This window comes from Schistosoma mansoni, chromosome 4, assembly GCF_000237925.1.
Source record: "Schistosoma mansoni strain Puerto Rico chromosome 4, complete genome".
Classification (NCBI taxonomy): Eukaryota; Metazoa; Platyhelminthes; class Trematoda; order Strigeidida; family Schistosomatidae; genus Schistosoma; species Schistosoma mansoni.
The window spans coordinates 11,979,370-12,007,082 of NC_031498.1; the positions used below are offsets into that span (position 1 = coordinate 11,979,370).

Consider the following 27,713-nt stretch of genomic DNA (forward strand, 5'->3'; position numbering starts at 1 on the left):
TCGTGAATGAGTGTCGTCAAACCACCAATTGAACTGGACAGGCTTTAGATCGTCGAGTAGTTGAACAGCCGATTGATGTTCCGAAATCATCTGTTAGATAACAGGCATGCGCGAAACAATACTTTACATGATAAAAAAATACGGCGTCCAAGTTGAATAACTACAATAGGTCGGATGTGTTGTAACGTCGAATCGAAATAACATCCTTTCGTATACTGACAATTGTACTGAATGTTCTTTCAGACATCGTGTAACATAACGATTGAATATGTTATAGCAAACATATACGAGGACTGTCGTGGGATTCGTGGAGAATTTCAGAGGTCATTTATATATTTTCCAAACCCGTATTGCATGTGAATAAACCGAAGACAGAATTAAAGTGATTTTCGTGCAATAAGGAAATCCAGCGATGATTTGCCGTGTGAGATAACGGCAAATAGAAAGCGCATAGTGAACATTAAATAGAATGGTTGTCACTAATGTGACTAAAGTTTAGGTTTAGATAACGTGGTCGTTTCGTTGAAGATTTATTATTTAGCGTTAAGTGACAATATGTACGACGGAGTGTCTCATTAGGACATGGACTAAGGTTACTTGTGTACATGAAATTCGTTTTTCCACAGTATGTCGAGTCATAAGTGTACAAGGTTTCGACTCTGTGACTGATAATATTCAATTAGTAGCAAGAACATGTCAAAAATGTCACATAAAGCAAGTTATAGAGTGTATTACTAATCAACAGATAGCCATTGTAAACTTTGAAATTGAGCATCACATAAACAAAAGTTGGGTCAAAATATGTGGCAAACAGTTGCAGTATGTAATTCAGTGTCCACCATTCTTTATTTTTTGATCATTTCACGATTTTCCAATAAGTTTTGGGATATTTCGTTTTTCTGTTGCCGCAGAAACGAAGGATGAAGACAAAATTAGCGCTAATTAATGGTCATAATTTTTGAACTTTGAAATAAACTTGGCATAAAATAGATAAGACGTTTCATTTTATATTATTGACATCTGCTTTTAAAACAGTAATGTTCAATCGTTTATTCTTCCATGATCCTAGCATCCCGCCTAATCTTAAAAATCTTAAGTCCTGATTACTATCTGGCATTTCATCATTTCCTTTGCAAAGTAGATAGTTGTCTTTTGAGATTTTTATATAGATTATTTAATCTCATTACCCTCGAATGTATTACATAACTTAATTCCTTGATAATTTTTGATCACTTTGCTAAATGATACAACATCCATTTTATACAATACTTGAAGACTATTTACAAGTATAATTGTTTCGAAATAATACCCTTCTATTTGTGAACTATTATAGTTAATACATGAAATCTGATAATCGTTGATTACTTCATTAAATGGTGTAATACCATTTCATTTTTTAAAGACTTCCATATTTGATATCACAATGAGCTTAGTTATTTTTGATAATTTTATTTAATGGTGTAACATTTGTCTATTTTATTATAAACAACTACCTGAAAAAATATACGGCTGTACAGCTCGAGAAAATGATTTCATTGGAAAAAATTGTTTTTCTTCATTGAAAAGTTAAATTCGTGAGTCAATTAAACCTAGACCATCACGGAAAGCTTGAAGGCATTATACGAACGTTTCGTCCTAGTATGGGACTCCTCAGCAGTGAGTGTCTACGATCCCTCTCACAAGACTCGAACCCAGGATATTCGGTCTCGCGCGTGAACACTAACCTCTAGACCACTGAGCTGGCATCCAACGACGCTAATGTTTAACTTCAAACATTCCACGTAATTGGGCCACCGTCTACCATTGTCTTCAGTTAGCTACTATCTCATTGGAAAGTCTTCATTATTTAAATGATAATCAAATGAATAATTTAATGTACAGTTTTTCTACATTATACTTGAATAATTTCAAAAGTGTATATCAAAATTATGGTAGAGATAAATCTACCTTTAATATTAACTTATTATACATTATCAAATATTCATTGCTTTGAAACGTATTTACATATAATTCAATCATTCAATAAATGTCAAATCTATTCTTTGCACGATTTAAAACAAAACAGAACACCTAAAGTAAGAAATTTATCTACTGTAGAATAAGAAAACATTATACAATTATCTAAATTCATACGGACGCCATTTATTTTTAAGAGAAAATAGGTAACTATTATAAATTTAGTGAATCACTATTGTTCAACAATAACAGACCTCAGTTTTAATAATTTGACACTTTATAAAAAACTAAAGTTCAATTAACTGTAAATACGTCTAGGGTTATCTCTATGCAGGTTAAGAATAAGTCATTAGCAGTCGTTGAAAAGCAACTGATTCAAATCAATTCCTTTCTTCTCTTTTTTTAACTCAATTAAAAAAAACAATCATATAAGTTGTATACCTAATTGATGATATATTTCTCAAGTGGCCTTGCTTTTATTAACAGAATAATGTAGAAGAATGATTTAAGTAATATGAGAAAAGAACTAAAGTAACAGTAATAAATCATCGTTTTTGACCTTAGATGCTTTATTAGGTAAAATGGTAGATGATTAAAAATGACCAGTTCTGATATCCTTGACTCATTTGTTTTGAGACAGAGAACATTTAATAGTTGAATTTATGAGTCGATTAAAACTAGACCACCATGGAAAACCTGGAAGCACTGGACGATCGTTTCGTCCTAGTATGGGACTCCAATGCAGTGAGCATCCACGATCCCGCTCGCGGATTTATACCTTGAAAAAAACCCATGCCCTTTAGATATCTAAACATATCTTGAACAATATGAAGAAGTATCAATCATTAAGAAACGAAATATAGTGAATTATTATTTCAATCATACGACTTTTCACTATCGAATATTTAGATATGTAATGGAGGTCATGTGTCTGTATGCATTTAATCGACTCTTTCTTCAATGAAGTATGACTTATATGTGATGAACGAAAGAATCGACTTATTATGTCCGGTAAATAAATTTACTCCGACTTCCGGAAACTAATTTTCGCTTACTATTGTGAAAATGGATCAAAGTAAAGCATAGGGACGAATTTGAGTGATTTTAAAATGACCATATGATTTTGAAGCCAGTAACTAGAAAAGAGTATAAGTACGTCATAGGTAATCGGAAACCGAAATAATGAAACCTGTTAACACTCAGAGATTTCAGGAAGTTTATTAGTTTTTCAAAACTTTCTATAATTACACTGATCTTAATATTATAGAGATAATCTCACTAAGTTTGAATATACCTACTTCAAAGAGAACCTTGTGGATTTTTGAGAGTTTATTATACAGTAAATTGAAACAAGAACCATACTAAGACAAAACGGCCTTCCAATGTTTCCAGGTTTTCAATGATGGTCTAACATCGATCCATTAATGATATCAATATAAAAACCAATTAATTTGTATGTTATACAAAATCTATAAATGTAAAACTGAGCACTTGACACATTTAATATCGCCATTTTCATTTAATGTTGATAAAAAACGATTTTCCCCAAAAATTCAACACCAAAAAAAGTATTTTTCCACGGACCTTATGTGATGAAAGATGAAAGTCATCCAATTTTGAATTTTGAATGGTAATCCGAAAGTTGTCTACGCCATTGTGATTTACTCATCCTTTATACTATTCGTTTAGATGAAAATGCATCCATTCTTATTTAAACTATCTGTAATTAAGTAAAAACTTTCATTTTCACCGCTAAACAGTTACTATAATTTGTTTGTGAAAAAATGGAATCGCAATTTTTAAAAAGATTTGAAATAATTCTATATTTTGTATTCCGAAACACATTGTCATAATCAATGGTAAAAGAAAATAATAAATTTACCATAAACGTTCTGGACTGCCTGGCTCCTCACATCCGAACAGAATAATATGATGAACAAAGATAGGATCGTAAACAGGCTGGAATCCAGCTAGAGAATATTTAAAAAAATAATTACAGATAGATTAAACTTTATGAAAAACGTTGGAATCATTATTCTGTAGGGTGAAGAAAGTGTAAGAAATATCTGTCATCAGGGAATGATATAAGTTATAGAAGTACTGAAAACCAGTTTGTATCACAGAGTTATTTCATCTTATTTTGTAGATCTTAATGAGGTTCACCATTAGATCCAGACCTTCATTCAGTGGTATATTGGATGTCACAAGGCATATGACAACTGAATGTTTTCTCACGGGAGAGCTTCCTCAAGTGATGATATCACATCCATCCTGATTTTGCTACCTTTCAGCAGTTTTCTAACTAGTGTTCGGTAATTACAACAGTCACTACCGAATCACAAAAGTATGGTTATAAGCAAATACTCAAGTAAAATGTTCGCATAAGTAAAAAGCCTTGTTTATTACTACATGTCAAATAGAATCCCAGTTTAGCTAAAACGTATCAGAGAAAGGTTAATTACGTGTGAGATAGTACATTTATCTAATAGAATGTCACTATATTCAGACGAGTAATAAACTTATACCAAAGGTACTTTACGAGATGAATTTATATTAATAACAGGTGGATGAATGATGACTGCTCGTAAATACACACATATGAATTTCAATACAATGCTTTTATTGCAAAGTAACATTTTAGGAAGATTTACAAAAGTATGAAATGACAGTGATAAAATCGCAATGCAGTTAAGGCTTTCAGTGTTAGGTAGCTATGGGTCAGCAACCTTGAACTTATGTTCATCGCCATTTGTCACACTTCAAAAATACATTTATGTAGTAATAAAGCAGTTTTACAAGTAAAACATTTACTGACATATCCTTACAGCTATAAAACATGTTGTGTAACATTTTCCCATTTTATTCCATTAAATCTACGTAAACTGCTGAACAGCTGAAGAGTAATATTAACGAATCAGAATCGAATTATTTATAAAATAACTTATTCGGAAAATATAACTAGTTTATTGCGACATAAAGGGATTCTATTTCTTATAAACATTTATATTTAAAGAAATAAATATGTAGCTTTTTTTAAACAGTTGTTCTTTGTTTTATCCACTTAAGTATCTGATCAATATGAAGTAAATTCTATTAAACATTATAAATGATAAACTGCATTTTGATATAAGGTGTAAATTGTAGGTTGGTGTAGATTTCTAAATAAAACATTAACAGTATTATCATTTATAAGTTGAACACAAAATACAAAAATGTGTAAATTTTAGATCAACAGGGAATAGATAATTACAATTAAATATATGGAATGGAAAACCTCAACTAAACTGAATTCAGAAGGGAATTTTGTGGAGATTTTAGTGATTTTTTTATATATAGCTGAGATAATGAGTCACTTGAAACTAGACCACTATGGAAAGCCTGAAAGCACTGGACGACCGTTTCGTCCTGTTGTAGGACTCCTCAGCAGTGCGCGTCCACGATCCCGCCTCGCGAGATTCGAACCCTGGACCTACCAGCCTCGCGCCAAAGCACTTAACCGATAGACCACTGAGATGGCCGGAATCCAACGGTGTTAATGTCTAACTTCAATCAATTCACGAAATTGAGCAACCATTCACCAATGTCATCAGTGAGTTGATATCTTCCTGCAGACCTGGTTGAACTCCACTGGTTACTGCTTCTCACTAGAACTCCAGGAAATACCTCATGGAGCTAATATTTTATTTCAGATTAATTTATAGAAAGGGGAAATTGGATAATACTGTAATTTAGTTATCTTTATACATAAAACAATCTAATCTATTGATGTTACATATGTACAAGTTCGTTATTACTACCGAGTTTATAATGTTCAAATATGACGACTAGTCAGGTAAGTGAGTGATAAATAACAAAATACAATTCAGAAATACTGATTGATGTATCTTATTAACTTCAGCTGTCCTGTCTACTTGTTTTTATCTAACCATAAAAAATTTATCAACTTGAAATAGACAGCAAATAACCCGGATTAACTGAATCATAAAAAGTAGCAATGTCAATATTTTTTCATTTCAAACAATGATCTTAAATTCACTAAATTGGAGAAACGCATGAAATGATCAAGCAACTATTATCCGAGAACTAGGTTTCGTTAATATATGATTTTTAACTTAAACTAAAATCAGTAGAATACCCAGATTGATCTTATCAAATCTGATAAAGTTATACTTCATTAATATACCACTGAAGTTTTAAAGTTATCATATATGTACTTTGAAAAAATATTTATTTCAACAGATAAATCACTTGACATTAATACATTGAATTCCATACCTTAATTAAATTAATTAACTAGTAGAGTGACGATCATAGCATAACAAGAAAGAAAAACACACTGAGCACAAATTAAATAACTTGTTTTTTTCATTACCATAAGACGAAAACAAAACATCACCTGAAGATGTCCTAGTATTTTAAAGTACTCATCTATTTTGCTTCTTTTTTAAACATTTTTACATTATTATAATCAAGTTATTGTTTATTTTGCACATTTAACAGTAATTAGGTTAAGGTTTAAAAATGTTATCTTCCGTGCAACGTTGAAAACAATTTCTGAAAGACTGATTTTAAGATGGTGGTTGGAGGTAGTTAAAAGGAAACCCTGGATCTAGGTTTCATGCTACGTGATGCTCGTTAGCAAGGTGTACTTGCAATCTTGAAGGAACTGATGCTCCCTAACGGGTTCGATCACGTGTCACACTGAATCACAGTCAAAGACGTTACCACGGAGGTATCAGGGTCGCGACTGACCTCCTGTAGGACTGAGATGTATTCACAATTGATTGATCGCCACCCAGTGACCAATTCATTGTATAGACTGATTTTCTTTAATGAATAATATCATCTATAATGAGACGAAACTGATACTTAGATTCGGTAATAACTAATATTCTAAATTTAATGTTTAGAAACGTCCCATACACTTAGGATTAATTCTAAAAGTCTAGAAAATATGTGAGACAGTAGAAGTGTATCACAAAATCTAAGGAAAATTCAAATTAATTTTTATCTTCTCAAATCAGCAGTCAAATTACGCAAGATCGATTTAGAATTTGTTATATGTTTATGCTTTCAGCTAAATTGTCTTAAATGTACACTTTCAAACAAAATTAATTGTTTTGAAATAGTAGTCAGTCTCTTCTTAAGAATTTGTCTAAGCATTCTCGTGATTTGTCTTTCTGTTGAATCAGTTAAACTCTTGTTACATTTGTCTAGGATGAAATAAATCCTAATGATACAAACAGCTGTGTTCATTAGAACGATACCTGAACGTATAACTAGTCGTAAGATCATCACCTCGTCATTTTGTTTGGTGTTTCTTAAAGCTATTAGATATTCTCTAGATAGAATATCCAACTTTCATGTAGATGGAGTGTAATATTGGTTGGCAATATCAACTAACTTTGATTTGAATTAGACCATTTTTATTTCCACTGCCTTCAAGATTAGTAATCTTATTCAAACAGACTGAGCTTACTGATTTTATTCTTACTTATTATTAACGTTTATTTATTACACAACCACTTGTTACTAGCCCTTTGGACTTGTTACTACCAATGTTATTTAACGTTCTGTCATGTAAGTTATATATTTATAAAATTTTATTTATTCTGGTAAATTTGTTTACACCCTTGCTATACTACACTGGTGTATGATCATAGCAACTTCCAATGAAACTGTTCCATGTAAGCAATTTGAATCCACTTTGTAATTAGTATTCTTAAATATGACAGATTGTAAGTAGCTGACGAAAACAGACGAAATAAAACAAAGTCATGTTATTCAGTTTCAATTTTTGTCTTCGCTCTCTTCATGTAGCCAGTTACTGATTTTACGTGGTCATCACAAGTAGCTATATCAGTATTTTGTTTCCACTTCAAACAATGATCAACACCTCATTAATATGAACAAACACACAAAATGACCATACAACTAGTATCAGTGGCATAAGTTTGGCTAAAAAATGATTTCTAATCTGAATCACATTCAGTAAATTACCTAGATTGACACTATCAAATTCTATAAAGTTAAAATTCATATAATTTTGTTTTTTAAAAAAAAAGGGAAAACTGATGAAAAATGTGTGAAACATTTGAAACGAATAATTTGTAGGGAAGAGTTTAATGATTGATTGTTTTTTTCTGTATTGAGATAATAAAAAGCAACTTACAACTTGTTTAGTGTTAAGTCTTACCATAACTTTGTTTTTTATCCGGGATTTTAGAATGAGTTATCTTGAACATGCTCATAATAAACGGTTGTGGATAATTTCAGCCTATAAGTGAGGATTCTGCAAAAATCCGCTATTCTGAGGTCGGTTAATTACATTTCTTCTCTTATAAACTTAATTACTTTGTACCTATTAATGTCCAATTACAAGTTTAGTGACCAGTACAACTTTCACATATACCGGACAGATTTTAAAACCTAGTGAGAAGGTACTACAGTAGAATTTCATATTTGATATGAAACAACAGCAAAATTTTAAGATAACAAAACTATTCGCTCCTACCAATGTATGACTAATTTCACTAAAAGTTGAAATTAGAAACACCGTTACTCAATTATTTATACTACCATCTTTTATTTTAAACATGAAGAATATAGGATAAATGGATTAAGCCTTGAAACAAATTAAACTACACTGTGCATTTACCCGTAAAGTTCTTTAAAAACAATTTAAGAAAAGATACTGAAATATAACAGCTGCCCTGAATTTGAGAATTTTCGTCGACGCTAATTCACTGATCATATTTTAGATAATTACAAAACTGAATTACTCTAATCAAATCATACTCACTTATATAAAATGTTTCGTTCTCAATTTTCTGTGAGTAACACCAATATTCATCATCCTAAAAACAAAACAAAAAAATATTTATATGATCAAAATGTCAATATTTAAAAAATCACCATTCTTGTTGTCACTCCTGGAATACGAATCTCATATTTGTTTTTTTCTTTAGGATATGCAAAAATTCCACGAAATATAATGAGGAATAAAATATACACTTTTAGCATTTTGTTGAGAAAGCTAATAACTCAAGAAATTGATTAAATGTATAACTCGTTTAAAATTGGATTTTATATGGAATAAGTATAAGACTAACTGTGCTGAGATTGGATAATGATAGTTGATAGTATTTTATTTGCGTAGGTAATATTACATCATTAAGATTCCTTTCTCGAAAGTTCTTCGTATTGGTGAGTAGTAGACATATATATCATCTCATTTGTTATCAATAATATATGCATGAGTATTGCAGAAGCAATTCAGTTAGCCACCATCTATGTCCTAGCCTTTAAATTACACTAATCAATTTTTAATATCCAATCATATATGAGCATCTATATTCATCCTTACTATCTGTTTTTTTTTAGTTTTACATCAATCAATAATTTCTCTAACCTTGATCTACTCTATCTGTCTGCCTATCTAACATCTACCTATCTTTTCTCTCTTTTTTTTTAATCACACCCACTCACCTATTCCTCTTTTACTAAGGGGAAAAATTATTTATTAAATAAAGAAAAAAAAGTCGATTTTATTTTTGTAACTAAATTCCTCAAATATAGTAAAATAATAATATAACACGGACATACTATTTTATGAGAAAGTTGATCGACTTACAGACATTTCGGGCTAAGTTGAAATTATTTTGAAATTATTTCATTTTTAGGAAAAATTGCTTCTTTTCCATTCACTTAAATGATGTGTAGATGACCTCTTGAAGTTTAAAAGGAGGAAATTGTTTAGTATCATCGAATACAACTTTTTGTTGGTTCTCAATATATGGATATATATTCAAATACTTCCAAATATGAATATTTTAACATTACTAATGAATGAAACAAATTATGGTAAGTCAGTATTATAGTAATAATAACAATAACCAAAACTGTAAATGAATAGATATAATTCTATGTTCCAGAGAAACTTGGAAGACTTGTGATTTAGTTGTTTAATATTAAGTGATATAAACTTGTTAAATATAATGAACAACAATCACAAATCTCCATGTGAAATCTGGTTAAACAACTAACAGAATTTCATGTAATATTTTGATTAAATTTTGTAAACAATATTTTTTGATATATGCAGTTTTATCATTGTTGAAAGCATCAGTCAATTGAAGCTAGACCACCAGGGAAAACCTGGAAACATTGGACGGCCGTTTCGTCCTATGATAAAAACTGAAATCTCCACAGAACACCTTCTGATGTGCAGTTTTATTTTAAAAGTTATTATTAGTGCTATCCGACATCTAAATGCAAATCTATAACTTATTTGAATCTGAAAAAAGTTTATAGACCTAAAATTTGTATAGTTATGTTCATAAAAACAGAATGATATATTTGAAGTATCCATGTAAGTGGAAATTGTGACTGCTAACATTTCATAACTCAATATAATGCCATTCTTCGCATATTACATTCACTAAGTAAAAAGACGTTAGAAATTTTATTTTCTACTTGTTAGAATATTCCAAATCTACCGCTGAGCGATGCAAAAAGTGACCTTCAGAATGTCTACCTACTAATTAGGGCTAAATGAAGGTCATGAAGCAGTGTAAGAAATTAGAATAAGGATCTACAGATGATGGTTAGGGTTAGGAACAGATTAAGGGTTTTTTGTGCTGTTACTTTGAGTACATATTTGATTTAGTCCACGAAACCAGATTATTAAAACTACTAAATGAAAAGCTTTTCGTACGATGGTACAGGATACTACTCAATACTTGCAAATAATTGCGATTCCTTTTAAAGTCGTAGCCCGAATATTCGAAATTTTTCAAACAATTCGTTAAACTGTACAAGCAAATTTCACAAACGGTTGGAATGTACAAATAAGAATATTACAGCCGGTATTTGTTATAATTTCTCTTATTATGATCCAGCTACTCCTCTTGCTTAGCAGTGTTCGAAACTACTTCACTCCACAGATCCCCAAATCAGAATACGGTTGAACAGGGACGAAATTACAATCCAAATAACAAGGACAGATAGAAGTAGGAAATACAATAAAAAAATTAGCGAATCTATAGTTTTTACGTGAGAGTCTTCTCCGAGTATCCACTAGCGCTGATTTGATAAGAAACAGCCAATCAGCTTGCCCTAACATAAACATGGTTTAATCCAATCTAAGTTCCTCTAACAGTATTACATACTGAACCTTTTAGCTCATTGAATTCTATGAAATATGATATAAATATGTAAATGTTTCTGTCAGGTAATTCACTGAATTGTGGACACTAGTTAATTGTAAGTATAGTTTCTTTGAAAAACATGTATTAGCTAGAGAATCATTAGAAACCAGAGAGCACTGCATATATGCTTCTCCCTAGTTTAAGACTCCTAATCCGTGTGGATCCATAACAGATTTGGTGGTGGCCAATCAGGTGACTTGTATCAAATTTCATCGTCAAGGAAAATTTGGTAACACTACATTCTTTATAACTATAATTGTTTTTAAATATAGTTCTACTACAAAAAAAACATGAACTTTTAATTATCCTCACACGAAACTCAGAACGATATCATCCGAAGCATTCAGAAAACTGATGGTAACACTTAATTCAGTGACGAAGATAAAAGAATATGGTGTTTCCATTTGCAATGTTGTTAATCATATGAAATTTTCTTTTGTTCCTCTATTTAGTAACAAATATTAAGCATCATAAGATGTGTTCGGATTTATGCACTGAATACCGTTTATAAAACACTCTGTAAGAAATGTTGGATATAAACAACCTATACCATATGTGTAAGTATCTATCATGAATAGTTCCACTTATACTCAGCATTTATTTTTTAATCTGTTTGCATATTTTCTTGGTTTTTCTGTAGACTATGGTCAAATCCCTACCTTTATTTTTGTCTCACAAATAATGCTATTTTCAAGTACTTTACCAACCATTACAAGTAGTAATTCTTTCTTAAAAAAAACTTCAGAGACGTCGCTTATTTTTCATTTTTTAAACATTTAAAACAAATATATTATTATTTTCTGTTACTAAGGCAGTCAAACATTTGCTTCCTTTCGGCTGTCAGTTAATATGAAAAGTAAACATTCTCACAAATCCCTTAAAAAAACATCAAGTCTAAATGTCTATAAATAGTATTTTTTTAACAGATGAATTTCAATATTTTATTCTTTCAACTTGAAAAGCAAGAGTAAACAAAAAATGTCTTGATATTACCTAGATAAACTATGATTATGTTTTATGAATTATTCAGTGTTCAACTCTTTTTGTACATTAAAATAAAAATACATTATCTATCTATTATTATCTAAATTGAAAATGAAAGAATCAGCAAATGAATGGAAATTTTCCAAATTCTTGTTTTTAAAATAACTTTCAGATGATTTTTGAGTAAGAGTAAGGTGTAGGAATGAGCTAATAACAAACTTAGCAAATTTCCAATTACCTCTTAGTTAGAAAATAGCTTCTGTAAATCGATTGATTAAATTTAGACATTAACACTTTTGGGTATCGGTTTAGTGGTCTGGAGGTTAGGCGTTCGCATGTATGACCAAAGGCTCTAGGTTTGACTCCCGAGTGAGGGGTCGTAGACACGCACTGCTGAGAAGTTCCATACTAAGACGAAATGGCCGCTCAATCCTTCTAGGTTTTCAATAGCGGTCTAGCTAATGATCAGTCTGTGATTTCAACTGTAGAATACAGCTTATGGAAAAGAAAGGGTGTGAAACGGTTTATCATAACTGATGAATCTATCAAAATTATTTACAGATTACAGCACCTGTACATATGGATTTATATGTTATCTAAAATCACCAACTTTATAAGGACTAATATATTCTTAAGATTTACCACATTGTTCCTTGTTAAGATTACCATTAGAATTTAGGAGTTAGAGTTTTCATTACGAACTGACGTTATCCATATTTCAAAATCCGCCCTACTAATATGAATGTATTCCTTTTCTTAAAAATTGTAAAAGGTGCCATAAAATTTGATGTCAATATATTAAGACTTGTTTCAGGATTAAGTATTCAGGATTATGGTATAGGGATACTATATATTTGTATGTTATAAACAAACTCAGGGAGAGGAGTTAAGCATTTTAATATGTTATACACTATCATCTTTACCTATGATAGCAAGAATTGTTTTTTAATAGCATCTTAAACATTATAAACACTACAAAAACATATCGCTATCAACTACTATTCGTGATATACGATTTTGGTGTAAAAACGCATCACTAGCGTTCTCGATTCTGATCGGCTTATCCCATTTCCCTGTACTTTTATCTGTTTGTATTGTGTTAATTTAACAAGTTTATTAGTACACTATACAAACAAAACCAGAGTAAGAAGCACTTGAAACATTACCTGTTGTCACGTGATATGTACTTCTATACACCTGTTATTTAGATATACATAGCTTATTTGTACTATTTTTTATCATTTCTTCATACTGATCACTTGTCCATTTGGTTTAGAAAGGAATAATTCTTTCTTAACAAGCAGTTTGATGAAATATGCTCAACTTCAAGTAATTACTTAAGTGGTTGTTTAATGTAATTCATGTTGATAGTCTATTAAACTGATTACCATCAATTCTCACTCTAAAAAACTTATCTATTATTTCGTACACCATATTTTCTTATTAGTTGATTAAAGACAACTACCAACTCGGACAATACATTGATAATGTTATTAACTGTAAAACTAGTTGGAATGGGATGAGAACGCTGTGACGGCGAGAAAATGAAATGCGTGAAACCAGGAGGGATTTTTAAAACGCGAATAAAAACACAAAAATGATTACAGGTAACGATTTATTTCACTATCTAAAACACATCAACATTTGTTAAATTGTCAGATAACTGATGATGATTAATTGAACCCATGAATGGTACTGTACCAGTAGGAACACGAAGACTATAGATGAGAACTTATTTGATATCCAATAATAAGTAAAAATGAATATTCAAATACGCTAATTGTTGTATGATTTAGACCGATTAATAGTCAGATTTATTTACATTAAACTGAGTAGTACTTTACATAATTTATTCAGTAACCTACTGCATATACAGATACGGTATCATAAGTTGGAGTCTGTCATCAATGAATATATCTAATAAGATTACTCTTTCTCAAAATGTGATTAGGTATTATAGAAGATTAGTAGAAAATGATCCTGTATGTCATTCACGCTGCATATATATATATATATATATATATATATATATATATCAGAATTTTCAATCGTTTGAAATAAAAAAAAATACCAATCCATTTAAATAATATAACGTTTATTATTCTTTATTATGTGTTCATTGTAGTTTTCTTTTGAGAAATGGTTCTATCATTTCCTATCTCCTTATAACTTAATGTACACGACATTTTAGTAAGATTTTATGATAAAAGAAAAGAAAACTCCTTACCGTTTACTACTATTCTTTCATCTATCCATTCAAAGTCCTTAATTATTCAATTCAAATCGACACACAGTTTTATAGTAAAAAAATTAAAAATGCATTTATTTGTTTATTGCACTAAGAATAACTCGAATTTCGTAAACATTCCCTTACCTTCATCAGATTATTTCATCAAATAAAAAAAATATTATAAAATGTAACAAGAATTAATTTAATTCTGATAATAAACATTGTGAATGGTCGTTTTTAGCAAAATTACCATCAAGTGATATCCTTCATAGATGGTTGATCAATTATTTTGTACGTTATTTCATCATCGTAATATAGAAGTGATTAAAGAATTTACTTTAAGATGCAACTATTATTTATTAATATCAGAAGGGGTTTTGTGGGTATTATAGTGGTTTTAATTGTTGAGATCATGAATCAGTTGAAGCTGGACTACTATGGAAAACCTGGAAACACTGGACGGATTTCTAGTGAGAAGCAGTGACCAGTGGAGTTTAACTAGGTCTTTTGTGAGATAGTAAGTCACTGAAGACATTGGTGAATGTGTCGCTCAATTTCGTGGATCGGTTGAAGTTAGACATTAACACCGTTGGATGCCGGCTCAGTTGTCTGGAGGATAAGCACTCGCGCGCGAGACTGATAAGTCCTGGGTTTGAATCTCGCGGGGTGGGATGGTGGATGCGCACTGCTAAGGAGTCCCACAATAGGACGAAACGGCCGTCCAGTGCTTCCAGGCTTCCCATGATGGTCTAGATTCAATTTATTTATGATCCCAACCATTAAAATTACTAGTATTTATTAGTCTATTATAAATTGTAAGATAAATAACAGTAAATTATCATTTGTTCTAAGAAAATATTACTTTTAAATTCCCCAAACATATCTTTAGCTCAGAGTTTTAATACGTTAATAGTAGTCTTCTATTGTGTATGATGTTAAGATGAGCTACTATGGTGTTTCTACAGTTTTCTGGTTTCAAAACGTTATCCTATGGAAATCATAAAGATTGGTTTAGATTGTTTAAATAAACCGGTTATAAAAACGAATTTCATCAAGATAAATGTAAATACATAATTCGAATATGTGTTGCTTAATAGTTTCTTTCACTAAAAATATTTTTACATACATCTGCCTAGTTACTTCATAGTTATCTGTCAACTAAACACTAACATATGGTATATCATAATCTAACTATACACGATCAAGCTGTCATACTGTAGCTACAGTAATTCAGAATGGGATTATATGGTGATTTTTTCCATTTGTATTAACACGAATCTATTACTTATTTGACTGAACCGGTCTGTAACATTGTATCATACACGTTTACTTCTTAAACGTTGAAGAAATCTACAGCAAGTTATTACTTTAGTTTGTTTGAAGTGGTTGATCTCGAATTTAGGAACTGGACCTTTTGACTAATTGCTCCAACTGCGTCCATCCTTTTAATTTTTCAGGAAACAAAAGATTAGCTATCTACTGACTGTAATTCTGGAAGATGAGTTTATTATTTGATAATCGTTCTTTTGTTATATAGTTGGTAGAAATATGTCTAATAATATATTCATTACCATTTCAAACACAAAGACAATAAAGAATGGAGAACAAATACACTCTATATTATTAAAAATATGAGTGTTATCAGCTAATTTGCCAGAACTGATGTTGCTTTACTGGGACGTTTTGTTCATTCCAAATCAATCCACACTTCCATCTGTGCTTAATGTTTACGTCACAAGGAAATACATTCTTATATACATAGATTCCATACTTTATAATATAGTTGCAAGTCAAAATACACGTATATATTTGTGAAATTAAGTTCAAACTGAAAGTAAGGTTTCATACATAAGTCTGTTTACGGTGTGAAACCTTTTTCTTCAAGTGTATTTCAAATACATCTGTTTGACTACTTGTTTTCACTTCCTACAATGACGATGTATTAAGCATCTTACTAATTGTATCATTTTCTTAACAGAAAATTAAATAATGATACTTCAAATCAAATTTTGGTAGTAGTTCTTACCTCTGGGGCCTCAAAAATATCGTTTATAGTCTAAAACACTTACCAATATTTAACTTAAATAAGTATGGAAAGGTAATTCTAGATAAAATATTTTCAAGTTTACGATCACTGTGTAAGTGTTGAAATGAAATCAGCTCGTGATATATAAACAACAGACTAACCAGTTTGTAAAATTATCATACTTACTGGATATTAAAGCAATTAGTAAGAACAACGAATGGATTCAAAAGTAAGTTGATTTACTGATTAATTACCAGTCGTAAATGTATATTTCTACCAAAACTGTAACAGTAAATACAAACAAAATATCTTACGATCAACAGTAAATATATGTGAGCTGTATGAGATTTTAGGCCATAGAAACATCAACAAAAACTATATATAAAACAGGATCTTTGAATTTTCACAACAATTCCAAAATTGGGATATATCTCTACATTATTCTAAATATTTTGACTTTCTGTAAGCAATAGCTTAAAGTTATTCACTGAAGAAGACTAGTTACTTTTAAAACAATATTTATTCTAAACCGATGGACTTCAAACTGTAAGTATTGTGCCTAGACTACGTAGATAAAGCATTATGTATCATAAATTTGTCTCATCAAAAGTTATACAATTCAATTGATGTATTAAGTGATCTACTAAATAATATGTTCTCGGGAGAATTTAAATATTTCTGATCCAACTTAGGATTGACAGAATATAGTAGAATGTTTGTTTTGTAGATCACTTCTGAATAATTTTAATTGGAATAAATTTTGTTGAAATTCACTAAAATTATTTTATTAAATAGCTAATAGTCTACTTCATGCGATCTTTTATATGAAGTAGATTTTTATAATTATATTTACATTTTGAGCAACCGTTCACCAATTGTCTTCAGTGAGTTGATATCTCACAACAGACGTGGTTGAACTCCACTGGTCACTGCTTCCCACTAGAACTCCAGGAAATATCTCTTGAATTCAGTCACTAGTGAGCATATGATTATAGATCAGAAAGGGTTTTGTGGAGATTTCAGTATTTTCATAGTTGAAATCATTAGTCAATGGAAGCTAGACCAACATTGAAAACCTGGAAGCACTGGACGGCCGTTTCGTTCTATTATGGGGCTCAGTGCACTGCTGAGGAGTGATTATTCGATGGACATTCAATAGACTGAATACCAGTATATCACTGTTCATGTTTCATACTGATCACTCTGAGGATAATAACAATAATACTTAAAGATTTTTTCACTATAATAGCTGTCTATTTGAAATAGATTTTAACACTGAAAAAAAACAGGACAAAAACAACCGTTTTGATACAATAAACTAGTATTATTAACCTAAAGCCCATTATCATTCTGGTAGCTATGATACTTTTGATAAATGAATATCACTTACATCATTTTTCATCTGATAATGAAACTTTACTGCATATTATAATATATATTAAGTGACTGACAAACATAATGAACATAGGAATCGATAAATTTAATGGAAGCAATAATTTGGTTACTGGTTCTGAATAAAGAATTTTGTAATTGCAGAGTATTATATAATGATTAATTTAATATTTGCCTCGGAGATCAGCTGCAAAACATTTAATTCATAAGTTTTTGAAATTACTTCTAGTACACTGAAAAAAAGTTGATGAATCTATGGTTTACCAAAGTTTAGTCAACTTACCAACAAAATGTCCATAAAAGTCTTCAGTTTCTAACTGTGGTTGTGGACTGATATGTTGTTCATTTTTAAGATTGTTAGAAAACCACCTCAATAAATTACCAGGAACTATACCTTTGTGAGTTGTGTCGAAATACCATTTTTGTTAAGCTGTCATACTCGGAAACTATGGATACTTATTCTTGTTTAGCCGGAAATAAGCTTTCATTACCAGGGTAAGATTATGACAGTTGAGCAGGAAATATTTGTATATGAGATTATTTATTAAAGTATAGACATAATTTGTCTTTTTGACATATTACACTTCATGTAATTTATTTGAAAATCACGTTGAAAGCAATTATAGAACAGTTCTAGTGTTTGTCATTTAGTTTTTATTTACATTGTTTATAGTTCACGGAGAAATGGCTATCATTTATTATTATTACAACTGTAAGAATGATCTTCTTTAAATTACAAAGAAGCTCTACATAACTTTTAAAATACTAAGCATTTTCTAATATTCACATGCAATTTCAAGTAACAGATTTCACCTGAAGTATGATGTTACTCCGAAAATTTAAAAGTACTTCAATCTGATGAAATAAATTTTAGCTCTTTTTTTCACGTAGCATCTTCAATAAGTTTAAGAGTATATCTTTATTAATTTGTTTTGTTAATTTTTATTTGGTTTACTTGATCTGCACGACAGATTTTGTGATTTATTCAATAGTTTATTTTCATCTTAATCAGATATTTGATTGTCTCTTTGTTGATTATAAATAGGTGATCTTAAGATTTATATAAATTGGTTGCCAATTACTTTTCTTCTAAATGTATAAGCAAGAACTCTGTATCTTTGTGATATTCGTATGCAACACCGATCAATTTGTGCATTATTCCACGCTTATTTCAAATTCTAAATACAATAGCTTCAATTGTGCTCGTCATATTCCATCAGACGTACATTGGACAATTCTAGGAATTCTTAGCATAACAATTCAATCACTTCTAATTACCATAATCTTGTAGATCTCCTTCGTCTCGCAGTGAACTACCTTGTTCAGTGTTGAAAGGGATTCGGGTACGGAAGATTTTGATAATATCGACAACTGATACTTTTGTAATGAGACGCCAACCAGTTCAAAGAAACCGTTCGACAAGAAGTTGAAACATGATCTAGTGCAGATGTTCGATGAATCGCTTTTAGCTTGTAAAGTCCAGAGTCAATTTCAAATGCTAACAAATCTTTTGATTCTCGTGAATTGCTTACCGCCACAATGTCCACAGAACTTTGTAACCCTCAATAATTTCATTATGAGTAAAACAGCTCCTAAAATTTTAATAAAATGGTGGTTTGAATCACTTCAATTGGTACAACTGCAAATTCAACAAAACTCATCTAACTAAAGAAAAACTGAGTCGTAGACACAAAGTGGGGTTTTTTAATTTAAGTAATCCAACTTCTTGTAAATTCAGATATAACTTACAACTGCATGAAAAGTATAAAACATTCTGGTTTTATACACATAACAAATAGTTTACTTGGAATAAGAGCCAGACGATGGTGGTTGTAAAATGATGTTATTAACTTCGTTTGAAGGGCTCCTTGTTAAAACCAATGTATGAAAAAGTATAATGTGTTCTTTCTCAGAAACCGTAGCTGATACAAGCATGTAGATGCATTCTGATATGCTTTGCTTATATAGGAATATATATGTATATAGTTGGATGTTACTAACTATAGGAAAGGATAGTCAGCTGATGAACAATTTTTCAGATTATTCTTTTGAACTTCGCAATCAATCATGAGAATTATACTCATTTATACAAGCAGATATTGAAATGCTAACAATGACTTATACGTCATAACTTCCTAGACAAGATTACACAAAATGTGTGTTCGTCGGTCTTCCTCGTCTGAGCTTTTATTATGTGGCCTCAGGTAAAGAATTACCGTTTGTTACCCAGTTTTACTGTTTCATGTTGCCAGACCATTTACAACAAGGTCGTGTTTGGCCGAGCTCAAGGTCACGGCGTGGTTCAGTGTATGGCCATTGACCTTTGACTGTCTGTTTTGAAAGATTACTGAAATCTTTGCAGATAGATATCCGACACCATCTTGTTGGTAATATTTTCATTGATTCTCAGGTACCAAACTCTTAGTTATTAACTATTCCTTTTGTTGCTTAGCACGCAACTTTGTGTTTGAGAAATCCTTGATTGTATAGCGCAGGCTATATCGTTAGTGTTATTTTGTACTTTTGATATAATTTGTTCCTTTTCGTAAAATAGAACCGTTTGGATTGAATACAGAGTTTATATTTTGATGGAATTCAATACGAGTCACTCAAAGATGCTTCGTACGCTATTTAGAACTTTGGTTCGTTGATTCTGCATGGAAACCGACTAACGACCGGTCGTTACAACGATATTGAAGTAACAAATTATCGATGCAGTTTTCTGACTCTTATAGATCACTTGGATTCACTGATGTGATATCACTCTTCATAATTTGAAAGAAATTTTCCGCTAAACCATTAGACTGAGGATATCATGAGATGTATATAAATGACGGCATCCAATATCGAAAAGACGGCTGTTAAACTCTTCCTGTGGAGTGCGTTCTATTGTCCGTTACTAATACACTAGTGATACCTGCATGACTAAATATCTTCCTCACAACCCTTTGAGTGAAGTTTGCTATAGGACTGTTCGATAGTACCACTCATGGTCATTTAGAATACGAATCAATTATAACTAGAACATAATATAAGTTTTTCAACCAGTTTATCCGGTCCATTATTCATAGACTCCCTTAAACGATATGGAATAAGTCTACGCCTGAAGATGATGAGCTCCCTCTTTAATTCTAAGTGAACTGGATGAATTTTCATTACCTCGTGTTACAGTTATAGCATGACACACGCTGTTAATTGCTAACAAATACACTGATATACACACACGTGTTGTTCTCCATTCTCTTGCCATTGTGTTAACTGAACTCTAAACCAAATACTGTCTACATTTATAGACTATAATCGGAATATATCATATTCTACATTTGGTTATACCACTGGGAGGACATCAACCTTACTGGAGTCTTCAATCACCTAACTCTGTTATCGTTTTTGAGTTCATATATCGTTTGGTCCACCACGACCTTTTACAGCCTTCGAGTACTGTAGGACTAGATGTTTGATTAAGTACTGTCAGGAGACTTAGTACATGAAGAAATGTACAATCAAATAGTCTAAGACCCTTTAACCTAACTACCGAAGGACCATAAAAACTAGGGTAAAATATATACACAACTACCCTCTCCCTTCCTCAATGGAATATTAACTCTACCAGCAATGGGCAACTGATGGACATTGATGCCAGTAATTGCATTGATTATGGATTTTAAATGAACATCCTTGTAAACAAATAGCAAATTACTCTTGGAAATAATTGACTCTACGCTACCATTATCAACAACAAATAAATTGGAATTGCCTGTATTAGCAATTAATTTATTCAATGAATGTGAAGTGCTGATGCAGGTGGTAGCGATTGATTACGAATCAAACCTCCGTCCAAATCATCTTGTCTTCATCCACCATCACTCAGTGATTTCTTAGTTAACTATTAGCATTTTAAAAACTTTGTATATATGCACAACGTTGTCACATGCATGAAAACCTGCATAACAAGATTGACATGAGCTACAAAGATGAAGATTATCATATTAAAGATATGGCATAATGTTCAATGACGAACCGCAAATGCTTTTCCAGTCTTTTACTTGTCTGAGTGGATCGGAACTGCTCCTATTAAAAGTCTGCTGTTTCTGAAGTGTATAAAATGTGTCCACATTCGATAATCAAACATCATGCTGTTTCGTAACGGCATCGCGAGGATTATTATTAACAGCTTCATAAGTGAAACAGATTTCTTGAGCTATCTGAAAAGTGCACGAAGGAGTTTGCGTTAGCTGCTTCTCTAGTTCAGGACCGTTTATACCAGCATTTCGGCGATCACAAAATTGAGTATGCATCTGTTCACTGAAATCGCACTTAGAAGCTTGTGTTTGAAGCTGTAGTATTAAGTCTCTAATAGTCTGGTCTGGAGCACGAACTGATCTGTCGAACAGTGTTATTTCACTTATTTCGAATGATTTTAGGTGAAAATTATCTGTTAGTAATCTCTTTAGTTTGTTAACTCTAATACCAATCAGTATACACTAAATTATGAACAGTCTTTACCCAATATACAACCGGATAGACAAATACGAACCTAAAAAGAAGACCTACAATAGATCAAAGAAGTCTGGATTCACATTTAAGACGTAGCAGCCTTGATGTTTATACGAACTGATAGTTCCTCTGTACTCCATTGCTCACTTATTACGAATTCCAAATACAATATAAATAATTGTGCTCATCTTGTTCTACTTGCTTTAAATTGCACTGTTTCGGTAATCCTTAAATAATAAATCAGTTTGAAAATCTCTAATTGTCAAATTAACTCGACGAGAATATTAAGAAACACTTTTCTCTGTTGTAAGAAACAGAGAAATTGACAAGCATTTTTCATGGCGTCAACAGGATGTTCCGTCCGATGGGTCCTTCATAACATGTGTCAACTGCCAAGAACTGATATAAGAAGAATCATGTCAGTTGTATGATAATAAGCAAATTGTAGTAAATATGTTGTGCTACGTTCATGGTACAATTAATAGGTGGTGAAAACATCCGGCGAACCAGAATCTCTCGTCGATGAGATAGTTAGATATATTACATTTACCTTCGCACTTACTTTTGGTTAGAGGCCAGCAATAAAAAAATCAGGATATGGCAAACTGGAGCAATAAACTTGGTTTTAACTCGTTTAATGTTGATTTTGTTTTTCATAAGTAAATATGACTAAATGCCTGAAGTAAAGTAGTTCACACCTAGATTCCCTACAGCAAGTGCGAATACTACATAACCATGTTTTTACTGCCCGGATTCTATAGGTATCTTCCGTGTTTGTCTTCTGAATATGGTAGTCCAAAGTGGTTAAAGTCAAAATCAGTCAACTCCTACCATCAAGACACATTAGTGTTTGACATAAGAATGTCGTTGCGTGTAATATTAGTTGGTTCAAATGAAACTCTTCACAAGGTCTCATACTCAAGATCTAGGACTAAGGTGAAAGGTTTTGCTGTCAGTTGTGTTACAAGAAATGACGGTCGACTTTGAACTTCTGGCTGATCAGGGACGTAAAGTACACAAAGTCAAAACAAACCGGCTTTAAAGAGGTGATTCTCAACAGCATAAAACAGGAAGGCTGCTTCAATACTAGTCAACTATCACAAATACTGCGGAGTCACAGAAAGAAGGAACCGTTTAGTCATAGCTAACAGAGAATCAACAGTTGTAAAGAGATTCATAGTATAAAAAGTACTCCATAAACAAACTCAAGGCTTTCCAGGTCGTGTTTAAAATATCATTACTGTTGGTCGCCAGTGTAGACGATGTGTCGAAGGATAAGGGGCCTACTCGAGTAAGGCGAGAATGGCGTGATCAACCAGCTAACTTCAAAGTCATACCTCATAGTTGGAACATAACGCAGATTACAATTGTGTCTTATCCAGGTGTTATTACACCAATGTATATGTAAAAGTAGGTATAAGTAATACAGTGAGATGACCAACACATGGACAAGTCCATAACGTGCCATAAATTGATGCGCGTTGGTTGTCCCTGACCTTGACGAGGATCAGTGAACTGCTCGATATCTAGTGATCTGACTGCCGGACAATTTGGAAAGGGCCTTGCCACTTCACTGACCCGAAATTGTCAGTGTTTATAAAGCTAAATCAAGGCTATGGAATCCAAACATTAGTCAGCTGTAAAACTTTCTATTTACAGAACTCCACTGGGGAATAAAACCATGATCTGCATGTCTGATCTTGTGCCATTGTTCTTCAGATTACTGGATTTATGTCTATGGCCTGCATTTCTAACTTCAGTATGTTCTAGGTCCTACGTCATTCATCACTATTAATATTTTTCGCAAGCTGGTCACAGAGTACCGTAGACCATCGTGAATAACATAGACTATGCAATATTCATTTTTTTACGCTTTTTACAAAAAGTAACCGCGAAATTTCTTTGCACGTCTTGTCTTAGGACTCTAAATATAATCACAGTAGTATTTTCGATCTCCACCTTCAGTCTTCAGTAATAAGAATAGTAGGTTGATGAACCTGTGTTAATCCTGACAGATTTCCTTCCAGTGAAGGTCCAGCTTCTTCTTGAAAATGTTCACTGATGGTGCTGATACTACTTGCTCTGGTAAAGCGTTCCAGTCATTGACCACTCGATGAGAAAAACGGGACCTCACCTTTAGTTTATTAGGTCGCGGTTTCTGAACCTTCTTGCTATGACTTGGAGATTATTAGTGCTGGAGGGAGCAAAAAGATAAGACATATTAACACCCAAATCATAATTACAGATACTAAATGCCAGTATAAGGTCACCTCGTGTCCTACGATAAGATAAGGGGAAAAAGTTTAGACGTTTTAAACGCTCATCGTAAGGGAGTTTAGAAACACCCTTTACTAATTTTGTCCCCACACGCTGGACACGCTCAAGCGATTTAGTATCCTTTATCAGACATGGGCTAGCTGCTTGGATACAGTATTCTAAGTGTGGCCTTACATAGGTGGGATATAAAATTCGAAACATATCCTCGTCGAAGCATTTAAATGCTCTGCGAAGCGACCATAGCGCACGATAGCCTTTGGAAGTAACCGCATTGCAGTGCGTAGTGGTTTTCAAGTCGTGAATTATAGTTACTCCTAAGTCTTTGTGCTCTTGAACACGTGGAAGAGATGTACCATTAATGGTATAGTGGTAACTAATATCGTGCCCGATGTGCATGGACACGCTCTTCCTGGAATTAACTTCCAAGCCCCAATCATGAGCCCACCTAACTAATTCGTCTAAATCTGTTTGCAGATAACAACGATCAGTCTCATTTCTTATTGTTCTCCAGATTTTAACATCATCCGCAAACAATAACGTCGACGACTTAAGTAATAAAGGTAGTTCATTAATATACAGAAGGAAAAGTAAAGGGCCTTGGATGAACTACTTAACAGCAAGCATCAAAATGAAACCACTGGCTGACAAATATATGTATAAGACGACATTGCAAAGGATGTTGACCACTTGAAATCACAATAAAAAAAGCTTAGAAATCATCAGATTTTTACAAGACCGATAGTGAAGACATTCAATTTTTTGTCTATTCCAATCACCATGACAACTGGTGTTTCAGATTTATGAAATGAGCCACCGTCGGATACTACAAGGTTTGACGTAAATTAACTCTCTTTTTCAAATATAGACTTTGAGCAGTATCAAAAGTCTAGAACTAAATTTGTACAAACTGTTGCCGAGCTTGCTGTTCAGCCACAAAATATTGAGGTTCTGCAGAATTTAGGGGTATTGTCTTTACTGAGACCGCTTTTACTTGATACGGTACCCACAATTCAACAAACAGCGGCTATAGCATTAGGACGTCTAGCTAATCATCGAAAAGATTTAGCAGAAGTTATTGTCAAGGGTGATATCCTACCTCAACTTGTTTATTCTCTAGCTCAACAGAACGTATGTAGCCTAGTTCATTTCCCTTATTTTATTAGAGATTTTATAAAAGAGCAGCCGCATTTGTACTAAAGTCGATTGCCAAACACTCCGCTGAACTTTCACAAAGTATCGTAGACTGTGGAGCTTTGGATGCACTCACTGTTTGTTTGGAGGAATTCGATCCTGCTGTAAAAGAGGGCGCTGCATGTGCAATAGGATGTATAGCTAAGCACTCAGCCGAGTTGTCTCAGGCAGTTGTAGATGCAGGTGCTATTCCACTGCTCGTATTGTGCATTCAAGAACCCGAAATAAGTCTTAAAAGAGCAACTGCATGTACACTAGCTGAAATAACAAAACATACAGCTGATCTTGCTCAATCGGTTGTTGATGCTGGAGCGATCGCTCATCTTGCACAGCTTGTACTAAATCAAGATTCACTACTTAAGGTGAGATAGGTGAATTTTTTTACTAAAAATCTTTTAGCGCCAAGTATTCGCCGCTTTGTCAACAATCGCTAAACATTCTGTGGACCTGGCGGAGCTGGTAGTTGAAGCCGAAATATTTCCAGCTGCATTGGTGTGCCTTAAGGACGTGGATGAAATTGTTAGAAAAAACTGCGGCAATCTAGTCAAGGAAATAGTCAAACATACACCGGAACTCAGCCAATTGATTGTTAACTGCGGCGGAATAGCTGCGATAGTCGACCAGATTGGGGATACCAAAGGATTCACATGTCTACCAGGTGTTATGAGTCTGGGATATATAGCTGCTCATTCCGAAACCTTAGCAATGGCTGTGATAGTTTCAAACGTAATTTGTTACATATCTATAATACTTCCATTAGGGTGTTTTACAATTAAAATGTGTACTCATAAGGGAATCGAGCGAGGAGATACAAGCTGCCTCAGCATGGGCTCTTGGTCAAATCGGTCGCCATTCCCCTGAACATGCGAAAGCCATAGCTCAAGCTGACGTACTGCAGAACTTGTTGGAGTGCTATCTAAAGCCAAATGCTTCAGAGGATCTTAAAGCAAAGGTATCCTAGTCACTTATATTCACGTTTTCTTTCAGACCAAAAAGGCGCTGAAGCTAATAATTCAGAAGTGCATCAATTTAGAGGCACTAGAACCTTTATTACAAAAAGCACCTCCAAGTATCTTGAAACATGCAGTTGCACAGTTTAGCAAAGTGCTGCCACATGATAGCAGAGCACGTCGATGGTTTGTGGCATCTGGAGGTCTTAAAAAAATACAGGAGCTAAAGGATGACAACGAAGGCTTGTTGTCAGAGTACATTAATGCTATAAACAACTGCTATCCAGAAGAGGTTGTACGTTATTACTCCCCAGGTTATGCCGAAACATTGATGGAGCGTGTAGAAGCATACCAAATACCAATTTGAAACCTCTGAGTAGAGAAATAAAGACAGTTCAAAGACATTAACTATCATGGAGACATTTTATCTATGATTTACAAAGCAATCAACACAAACTTAAAAATAGAAGTTAGTGAGTAATATAAAAGGATTATGAATGCCATAAAACGCTTATTATTTTATGTACTTAAAATATATCAATTAAATGAATGAGTTAATTACTTATTAGTCCTGAAAACGAAATGTTATGTCAAGTGATTAGTTAGTGGGGTAAATCATCCCTTCTTCACCAGTGAGACAACCATTTCACACACAACTTAGATACCTTGAAACCAAATATCTTAAGTTTAATCGTATGAAATAAGTTACGAGCCAGCAATTGTTAACAAACATAAGGTTGTTTCTCATACTAGCAGACTGCCTCTTAGTAATACCAGTATGTTATAAAATACCTGTGACATCCACTTCACTTAAAATTTCGTTACAAGTTGAGCAATGAGGTTCATATTAGACGTTATTTTATTGAAAAAAGCAATTACATGAGCAGAGATTGACTGAATAAGTTAGCTAACGAAAACTACCACTCATCGACTACACCAGGTTAGAAATGTAACTGTAATCGAAATCGGGAATTTCACTACAGAAAAAGTCTGTGTATTTA

At 32.6% G+C, this 27,713-nt stretch overlaps 2 protein-coding genes across 2 annotated transcripts in view; one reads left to right on the forward strand and one right to left on the reverse strand.

The window, feature by feature from the left end:
• The window catches only part of Smp_145300 (putative peptidylglycine alpha hydroxylating mono-oxygenase), a gene marked incomplete at both ends in the record, with an annotated part of 21,492 nt that extends 12,618 nt beyond the window's left edge, over positions 1–8,874 (reverse strand). Inside the window, 3 exons of the mRNA XM_018796837.1 lie at positions 3,839–3,915; positions 8,800–8,813; positions 8,872–8,874. Of these exons, the coding sequence (XP_018651938.1) occupies positions 3,839–3,915; positions 8,800–8,813; positions 8,872–8,874 (94 nt within the window). The remainder of the gene's footprint in view (positions 1–3,838; positions 3,916–8,799; positions 8,814–8,871) is intronic.
• A 16,502-nt stretch (positions 8,875–25,376) lies between these two features.
• Positions 25,377–27,079, forward strand: Smp_042740 (putative spag6; the record flags this gene model as incomplete). Its single annotated transcript, XM_018796838.1, has 6 exons — positions 25,377–25,401; positions 25,437–25,699; positions 25,735–26,124; positions 26,162–26,488; positions 26,523–26,714; positions 26,750–27,079. The coding sequence occupies 6 exons, from the start codon at positions 25,377–25,379 to the stop codon at positions 27,077–27,079; spliced, it is 1,527 nt and encodes a 508-aa protein (XP_018651939.1).
• Positions 27,080–27,713: the final 634 nt, after the last annotated feature.